We start from the raw sequence: 9,866 nt of genomic DNA, 5'->3' as shown, positions 1-9,866 counted from the left end.
ATATATACTTAATAAAAAAATTCGATTTTTTCTGCATATGCTATGATTCAAATTTTTTAAAACGGACATATTACTCAATCGATGAAGAAAAAAGTATGTGTACAATCTATATTAACATTTTTGAAAAACAAATTTGCGCGTTTAATCAGGTCGTATTTTTTTTTTACTCTGACCCGGAATTGAGTCATTCAGATATTTTCTTAATTTCTACAATTATCTAAAACGGGACAATATACCACGGTGAAATCTTAAAATTAACAAATCGAAATACAATTATTTAGTATTTTAATATACATTTTAAAAATATTTTTACGGGTTGGTCTAAAAACACACACTAATTTGAAAATATATATATATATATATATATATATATATATATATATATATTATAGAAACTATTTGAAAGCAAACTTTTAAATTGACTCGAATTATATGTCTTTTAAATAAAAGTGTTATTAAAAGAAATAACAAAATGATGTTTAATTTTACGGGACATGATTATATGGTGGGACGGATCGGATTTGGATTGATATTAATACGGGATAATATATCACGGGTGAAATCCTGGGATTAACAAATCAAAATACAATTATACAATTTTAAACACAAAACAAAACAAATACAACTTAAAATTTTCATTTTTAGTTACAACGCATGTGACTCGCAATGTACAACAAAAAATATTATATACAACAAATTCATCAGTTTATAAAAAGATAAAAAAATCAAATAATTAACCCGCGGTGTACCGCGGGTAACAATCTAGTTTCTTATGTATTTTACTGAACCTGTTTTTTATTGGTGTTTTTGATATAAAATAATTTATATCAGATTAAATGTTAACACTCAATAAATTTGTGGGAGCCCCCTTGACCTACTGGTTGACCAAGGGTTGATTAATGCTTCTACACTAAGAGGTCTGGGGTTCGAGTCCCAGATATTGCGATTTATTAACAAATTTGCAGATTAATGGAGGCAAGTGTGCAGGAGATCTCCAACGATGTATAATTATAGCCGTGCGCCAGGATTCTACGCAGAGAAGGAAGTGTCGCCAGGTCGTGGAGTATTGAAGGTATTCATCAAGATCATGAAGAAAGAAGTGTAGTCTGTCGTGGATTTACTAAGGGTCGGCAAAAATTGTCAGTTGTAGAATCGTCTATGTAACAGTTTTCATAATTTGCAATTAATAATAAATCTAGACGACAAAAAAAAAAAACTCAATAAATTTAAGATTTTATAAAAGCCTTGCTAGTTTTGTCCAAAAAAAAATAAATAAAAGCCTTCCTACTCTTTCTATTTCAAAACTATATGATATATATATTTTTTTTTGATAAGTCCTATCGGCTGATCCGGTCAGCCAGACCCGGCGCTATGGTAAAGCAGATGAAGCATTGGCTTTAGGCCACATTATATTTAAACAATTATAAGGCCACATTTAACTAAAATGGTCGTGCACTTAGGTAATAGTCACCAGCCAAGTTCGAAACATATTAGTTAGACAGGTCTTTTTTTTTTTTGGCCAAATTGATCTTTTTGGACAAAGTTAAACAGTTCATTTTCTGTCTTTCATCACTTTAGTTTGTTTTATATTACATATGTGGCCCTTATTATTATTTCTTCTACAATAACTTTCTTAAATATATTCCTGTCAAAAAAAAAAACTAACTCCTAACATTCTAAATTTATTGCTGTCAAAAAAAAAAAAAATTCTAAATTTCTTAAATATATTCTCAGAAACCTATAATAATATTACAAAACTTGTAAGAATTCTCCACATCTGTTTATATCAAGATTTTATAATTGTTAGCTAATTAGATATAACTAAAATAAAAAAAATTTGAACCATATGAGGTATTAAATAATTTCTCTCATATTTTGTTAAAATATAGGTTTGAACATATTCTCTGAAAAAAAAAATTTAGATCTTATCATTTTCAAAAAAATTCATTTTACTTTGTATACAATGTAACTAATATTAAAAATATATAAAAGTTAAATATAAATAAATTTGGTACCTTAAATATTAAGGCCACATTTTTAAAAATGCTTTAGGCCTCTATAAGTTTAGGACCGGCCCTACGGTCAGCTCCAGTAGAAATGCACCGAAGTGCTTCAGAGTGGACTACTCCCCAAAGGTCCACTATACTATCTGTCCCGAGTTTGAAATGCTTTCCGACTAATGTCAGGGGTAGCCAGATCGCCTGTTACTAGACTACCAGGTAAACTGCTTCGGCCAAGACTTCCGACACAAATGTGTTTTTTGTTTCCAGCGTAGATCGAACTTGAGTTAGTTCCTTCCAACTTTTTCCCAATTTTCAACTACCACTAGATAACAGCTGTGTGGACAACTATATGATATTTTAGTTAAAAATATGTAATTTAATTTTTTTATTTTCTTAGAACTATCATTTAATATTTAAATTTTTATAGAATAAATTAGTTACAAAAAAGACTAGAAAATACAAATAGTCACAAAATATTAAATATATTTTAAATATGCATTGAAACTTATAAAACATCTTATATAATGAAACAAAATAAAAATCCTAAAATAGCTAGCTTTTACATTAAAAATGTTTTTTTTTTTGTTAAATACTTAAAAAAAATCTGTGTACTTTCTATCTATTAAAAATCAGCTACAAACTAAAAAAAAAAATTATGTAGTTGTGAGGACTTTGATTTTAAAAGTTTGACTCATTCAACAACTAAGTAACATATCGGGTAAGTTACTTAACTTCAGTAGTCGACATTTTGAGTATTTTAACTAGTCTAACTTCGTTGTTGAATGGGTTAGTCAAACTTCCAAATAATAGTCATCGTATGTTTGGAAAAGCAAAAATGTCATCATATATTCTAAAAACATATTATAATATTATAAAATCATAATAACATAGTAACATATAGGATCAAAACATATTATATACACGTTGTTAGGTCTTGTACAAAAACCATCTACATGGCAAATAATATAATTCAAAGATGAATTTGGATAAAACACATTTAGGATCAAAAGTGTTATTTTGGTTTGTTAATAGACAAATAAGTATATATATAACCAGCAAGTGGCACAGCCGCACAGGTTCTCTTAGCATTTTATAAATGACACATATAGTAATTTAAACGTTTTTTGTAAATTAATACCCACGTGATGAATTTCTCAGCTACAAATGAATGACTTAAAAATGTTGCTGCAACTATTTGAGAAGATAGATTCATTGCATTAGCAGCTATGCGAGAAAAATCATGGAAAGGGGATCAGTGAGGACAAATAATTGATTGGCTGCACGCATTTTTACATAGAAAAGTCCTAGAAGAAAAATCAAATGTTTGACAAAAATCAAAGATTATTTAGGGAAAATTTATTGTTGGATCAGGTACTCCATCATACGATCTGCTTCCTGTTCTACACGAGGACAACATATGTCGTTACTCATCTAAATTATGAAAGAAATAAATTCTGTAAAATATTGTCAGACTAGCAAAAACATTTTTTTTTTTTTGAGAATTATTTGCCTCATGAAATAATATAACAAATAGGTAGGTGAAAAATTTAAGAATTCTAAATTAACTTTAATAACGAAAAATAATCCTTGGTTTAAAATTTTTGAAAAGTTAACTTTATTAAGTAAGAAGACAATATACATTTATAAAATGTGAGAATATGCTTGCCCAAAAAAAAAAAAAAAAGTGAGAATATGCAGTTATACTAAATATAGACATTTATTTTTTTATTTTTTTCTGAAACAAGTTATATATTTTAGAATAAAACCAGCTTATTTTAATTACAATTTATATGTAAAGATATACATACGTCATGGATATATTCTTGCCAAAAAAAAAACGTACGTCATGGATAAACATCAATATTACTTTGAATCCTTCTATCTCTATTTTTACAATTTATGAACTCAAACTTCTATATACCCTTGATACGTCCCGGCACTGTCATTTCTTTCAAGGTTTGACGAGGTAACCGTTATTTGCCTAAAAACTTAATTTGACCTCACGATATTTATATTTTTTCTTACTTCAAACGTTTGATGAATAATGTCGTTTTTTTTGTTAAATAAAACGTCGATCTTAAGACTTATGTAAGAATATAACAATGAAACTCTTGCAGGATTTATTGAGTAACATAATTTACACTGTAGTTTCAAAGATTATTCTGACATCTCTGATATCAAATTAAATCAAAGTTAGACTTTTCTATGAAAGAGATTAAAAAGCTTACAAGAAAGTACCAAAATCAAATTTGGCGTAAATGATTCTAATAAGAATTTCTCATTCATATATATCATAGTTATTCTCGACTCTTCGTTATATTATATAACTATTGATATTTATTAGTAAAAAACATATTATTTAATATATGAATGTTAGTTCTTTTTTTTTTTTTTTTTTTTTTTTTTCATCTTATGAATGTTAGTTCTTAAATATAAAAATTACGTCTTATTCCAAAACTAATTTGGTATGTTATTTTTCTACGTACACAAAATACATTCAAAATTATAACAACTATCATGAGTCAGCTAAAATGATATTACTCGTGGTCATAATGAAAGTGTTTTTCTTTTTCGGTTCACAATACTGTGTATTTTTATAAAGAAAAATCAATACATAATAACGACCAAAATTTCTTGTTTTCAATAAAAGAGAAGGAGATATATATATAGTTCCAAAACTAATATCACCATAGGATTATTACTTTTCAACGTACACAAACAACGAAAATTGAATATTCTGCATTATTATATTTAAGCTAAACTGATGACTCATGCTTGTTGCAGAAACAATGAGTTCCAATCCGCCCTATAAATAACACGCAGAAGATGAGTTACAAAATCACCAATCAAACACTTTCTTACATGAGCAATATTCAAAAAATGGAAATGATACTGATGATCTCTTTGTGCTTGACGACCCTCTTAACCCTTCTATTGCTTAGAAAATTCCTCAAACGAACCGCCACTAAAGTGAACCTACCACCATCTCCATGGCGACTTCCGGTGATTGGAAACCTCCACCAGCTCAGCCTCCACCCTCACCGTTCCCTCCGGTCCCTCAGCCTCAGGTACGGACCTCTCATGCTCCTTCATTTTGGCCGTGTCCCCATACTCGTAGTCTCCTCCGGTGAAGCAGCTCAAGAGGTATTGAAAACACATGATCATAAGTTTGCGAACCGACCGAGATCAAAAGCCGTTCGTGGGCTTATGAATGGTGGGCGTGATGTGGTGTTTGCTCCCTATGGAGAATATTGGAGACAGATGAAGGTATTTCACTAGATCTTTTTAATTCCTCTTCAACTTTTTGCTTTTTTAGATATTTATTCCTCTTTAACTTCTTATTACCCACACATGCACTAACAAATTATAATATGTATTTATATCCTTTAATCAACTAGTAACGTTTTTTTACTCTGGTTTTGGATGAAGAGTGTATGCATTCTCAATCTGCTCACCAACAAAATGGTTGAATCCTTTGAGAAGGTAAGAGAAGAAGAGGTAACTACAATGATGGAGAAGCTGGAGAAAGCAAGTTGTTCTTCTTCATCAGAAAATCTGAGTGAAATCTTTATTACTCTACCAAGCGATGTTACGAGTAGGGTTGCCTTGGGAAGAAAACATAGCGAGGACGAAACCGCAAGGGATCTTAAGAAGCGAGTGAGGCAGATCATGGAGCTTTTAGGCGAGTTTCCGATCGGGGAATATGTCCCCATTTTGGGATGGATAGATGGGATCCGTGGTTTCAATAATAAGATTAAGGAAGTGAGTCGCGGGTTTAGCGATCTTATGGACAAAGTGGTGCAAGAACATTTAGAGGCGGACAAACCTAAAGCAGATTTCGTGGATATATTGTTATCAATCGAAAAAGACAAGAATAATGGATTCCAAGTTCAAAGAGACGACATCAAATTTATGATCTTGGTACGTAGGATCATTATAAGCCAATTCATCTATAATATATGGTCACATATGAAACATTTTTATGAGTAATGACATCTAACTTTTCTACTTTCATATCAGGATATGTTTATAGGAGGAACGTCAACAACTTCGACTCTACTAGAATGGACAATGACGGAACTGATCAGAAGTCCAAAGAGTATGAAGAAACTCCAAGACGAGATTCGGTCAACCATTAGGCCACATGGTTCATACATAAAAGAAAAAGAAGTTGAAAATATGAAATACTTGAAAGCCGTGATTAAAGAGGTGCTTCGGTTGCATCCTTCTCTTCCAATGATACTTCCCAGACTCTTAAGTGAAGATGTCAAAGTAAAGGGATATAACATAGCCGCAGGGACAGAGGTAAACTAAAATATTTTTTTATCACGGTTGATTTTCTTAACCTAGCAATTAACTCGTTCACACATAACTTTACATATATATATACGTCTTAATTATTCATGGTTATAAACTAAAAAAAAATGTTTTCTAAATTTGATTAATAATAGCTATAAATTATAACAATTGTTTACCATCCTTCCTTTTTTTCTGAATTGATGTTAAATTATATTTATCTTAACACAACGTTTGTTACAAATGAATGCATACATTTTTGAAATTAATCTTCACCATCCTAATGATTTTGGATAAATTTGTAATGGAAACATGTATAGGTGATCATCAATGCTTGGGCGATCCAACGAGACACCGCAATATGGGGACCGGATGCTGAAGAATTCAAACCGGAAAGACACTTAGATTCAGCTTTGGATTATCACGGAAAAAATCTGAACTACATTCCATTCGGATCAGGGAGAAGGATTTGTCCCGGGATAAATCTTGCTTTGGGTTTGGCAGAGGTGACCGTGGCCAACCTTGTAGGCCGATTTGACTGGAAGGTAGAGGCTGGACCAAATGGGGATCAACCTGATCTAGCTGAAGCCGTTGGTATCGATGTTTGCCGCAAGTTTCCTCTCATTGCATTTCCATCTTCTGTTATGTAACATGTTTTCACTTTCATCTCGTTATGCAACATGAATAAGTTGTAAGAAATAAATTATCCTTTATTTCCGAAATTAAAAATATCCTCATTAATAAATATATTCAATTAAGAATACATTTTTTTTGGAAAAATCAGCCGTACAGCATGCACTAAGATTTCTTTTTAATTAAAAACAAATTGTTTTAATAATTAAAATTTTTAATAAACATATAGCATTAAAAAAATCATTTTCCTAAATTACTTTATGAATTTTTTATATATTTGAAATATTTCTTATTTACCGTCGTTTGTTACATATGTATATAAATATATATCTAACATTTTCATAAATTACTTTATGAAATTTTTATATATCTAAAATTTTTCTTATTTACCGTCGTTTGTTACATATATATATATATATATTACTTCAAATTAAAACTAATCTAATTTGAAAAACCATCTTTGGTTGTGTTTTTTAAATATGTTTTGACGATGAGCCTTTTAAATATATTATATATATATATATATATATATATATATATCTTATTTGACATGAAAAAATTCATTTTATTAAATCTCTATATATCTATTGTTATTATAATTATTATAATGGAGAACAAAAAAAAAATATTTTATATTTCTGCATTATTATGATTCGTATTAATTTTTCATAAAAAATTTTGAATAAAAAACAAATCATTCTTATATTTTTTCCTTAAGTTTGATTTTTAATGAGTTTTATCTGTAAATACAAAATTTTAGTAGTAATAGATTTTTGTATTAAGCTAAATCAATATTATCTGTTCTGATAAATTTTTAGTTTTTATTAGATAAAATTTAATATTCATGCATGTAAGCACTTAATATTTTATATATTATTTTCACAGTAAGTATAGGCCAAAATTTAGAAAATAAATATACACATATTTAAAAAGTTAGAAATAATTTTGTTATATTTTGACACTGTTCTCTTTCTCTGAAAAAAATTTATTCTATTGAATGCAAAAGAGTAAAAAAGCATTACACCTCAGAGCCCAATTTTATAAGGACTAGAATCTTATGAAACTTAAATAACTCTAACTTCTAAGATCATCTCCAATGTATTTCCCTATTTTTGCCTCTAAAATAGAAGAACTCTATAATAGAGGTAAGTTTTACTCCAATGTATTTTTCTATTTTTTCCTCTAAAATTTTTAACTCTATTATAGAAGAAAAATATAGAGGAAAAAATAGAGATCTCTATTTTAGAGGTGAAAATAGAGGTGAGTTTGAGTGAATTTTACTATGTAATAGAGTATAGAGAAAAAAATAGAGGTGAATTGGAGATGCTTTAAGTGATCTCATACTATATATATAAAGAAGTGATCTCATATCCAAGGGACGTTACATTTTCGTTGTATTATTTTGTTCTTGACGATTGTGTATCAGACTATTAGGTAGCGCTGTTTCAACTCGCTAGGCATTATTAGGTTCAGATAGAAAATGAAAAGCGCTTTTGATAGTTACGAATAATTTTTCCAATACTATACGACTTGAAACTTAATAGTATATGACTATTTTCTAATATATATGTACCCATAAATCCATAATACATACATATATATGTATATATATATACATACATACATACATACGTACGTACATATATACATACATACATGCAAACAATTATACATACGTACATACACATACAACATACATACATGTACTTACTAATTGGGATAACCATAGTGGTGTTGAATGCTTCTGAAGTATCTGATCATCTGGTGCTCGACTAGCAGGTTGATCAAGTACTTCGCCAAGAGATCAACTGATCGATGTGCAACAAAATCGCCTCTTCGATCAATGATCATCATCGGTCATTGTTAGCTAACAGCTGTTCAAGAAATTAACAATGTTCTACACTTTTAGATTAACATCAATTGTACTTATGTCTCAAATTCGAAGTATACAAGTCCAAGTAATTTTAAGAACTCACTTCTCAATATACCTCACATTTTAGCTAGTCATATATTGTAATTTGCTAAAATTTGCAGTAAGTGGTCCTAAGAGGTAGAGGCCACAAAAGGCTGAGCAAATGAAGATGAGAACAAAACGTACATTTTTAAAATTTTCCAGCTAATATTAACAAAAAGAAAAGCCAAAAGAAAAAGATAAAAGGAAGATGAGAATCATAAGTATATATATAGTGTTGATCATACTATAACCACAAATCTTGTGTACATAATGTAATATTATTTCATTAATAATAGACACACGATACATTATATATATTGTTACTTAATTAAAGCTAGCTAGTCTCTCAACACTCCAAAGTCAAAAATGTTGTTTATCTAGTAAATAATAAAAGCCTGTTTGCGACATGGATAAATACAGGCACGATCTACTACTTCAGCTACATGTGTGTGTGTGGTTCTATGACAAGAAGCACAACTACTACATAATAAAATGGCGGTTATTTAAGTTTATAGTAGCATACGATAATATGCACATGATCAAGCCGCCGGAGCAACGTCACAGTCGTCGTCATCATCGTCTCCTCCGTTCTCTTGGCCACCAGTTTGTAAGTAAGGAATCGGCCGAGTCCGGGTTGACTCGTATAGCCTGCCTTCTGCGTTGTTGTGACTCATCACTGCCATTTTTAACTAGGGTTTTGTGTGTTTCTGATTTACTAGAGGATTTTTAGTGTTGGTTGCAGTTATAGAGCTCATGAATTGCCTCTCAATTTATAGCAATTTCTGGTATAGATTCTCAAGAATAATCAACAGCACACGCTTTTTTGTAAGGTTAATATTAAAAGTTTTAGAAAATAATATTTATTTAGTTTATGAGAAAAGAAAAGAAAATATTTATTCTCACGTGATCATGAAGTTCTCATTGTTGTCCAGTCTAATTATAGGAATCGTTATAAGAAAAAAGTATGAGGTAACTAAGAA

At 29.8% G+C, this 9,866-nt stretch overlaps 2 protein-coding genes across 2 annotated transcripts; one reads left to right on the top strand and one right to left on the bottom strand.

Annotated features, from left to right (window-relative positions):
- The first annotated feature begins 4,790 nt into the window (after positions 1 to 4,790).
- On the top strand, positions 4,791 to 7,064 carry LOC9317198 (indoleacetaldoxime dehydratase). Its single transcript, XM_002881085.2, has 4 exons — positions 4,791 to 5,270; positions 5,433 to 5,924; positions 6,024 to 6,308; positions 6,620 to 7,064. The coding sequence occupies exons 1-4, from the start codon at positions 4,830 to 4,832 to the stop codon at positions 6,947 to 6,949; spliced, it is 1,548 nt and encodes a 515-aa protein (XP_002881131.2). The 5' UTR covers positions 4,791 to 4,829; the 3' UTR covers positions 6,950 to 7,064.
- A 2,081-nt stretch (positions 7,065 to 9,145) lies between these two features.
- Positions 9,146 to 9,647, bottom strand: LOC110229033. The gene has a single exon (XM_021027769.1). The coding sequence runs from the start codon at positions 9,567 to 9,569 to the stop codon at positions 9,426 to 9,428; it is 144 nt and encodes a 47-aa protein (XP_020883428.1). The 5' UTR covers positions 9,570 to 9,647; the 3' UTR covers positions 9,146 to 9,425.
- Between the last annotated feature and the right edge of the window lie 219 nt (positions 9,648 to 9,866).

This window comes from Arabidopsis lyrata (genome assembly GCF_000004255.2).
Source record: "Arabidopsis lyrata subsp. lyrata unplaced genomic scaffold ARALYscaffold_4, whole genome shotgun sequence".
Classification (NCBI taxonomy): domain Eukaryota; kingdom Viridiplantae; phylum Streptophyta; class Magnoliopsida; order Brassicales; family Brassicaceae; genus Arabidopsis; species Arabidopsis lyrata.
This window is presented reverse-complemented; position numbering and strand designations above follow the sequence as displayed.

Excerpts from the sequence above, each read along its gene's own strand:
- LOC9317198 (XM_002881085.2), top strand. The coding sequence starts at position 4,830 with ATGAGTTACAAAATCACCAATCAAACACTTTCTTACATGAGCAATATT. Across the intron at positions 5,271-5,432 it reads AATATTGGAGACAGATGAAG|AGTGTATGCATTCTCAATCT; the intron begins GTATTTCACTAG and ends TTTTGGATGAAG. Across the intron at positions 5,925-6,023 it reads ACATCAAATTTATGATCTTG|GATATGTTTATAGGAGGAAC; the intron begins GTACGTAGGATC and ends CTTTCATATCAG.
- LOC110229033 (XM_021027769.1), bottom strand. The coding sequence starts at position 9,569 with ATGGCAGTGATGAGTCACAACAACGCAGAAGGCAGGCTATACGAGTCA.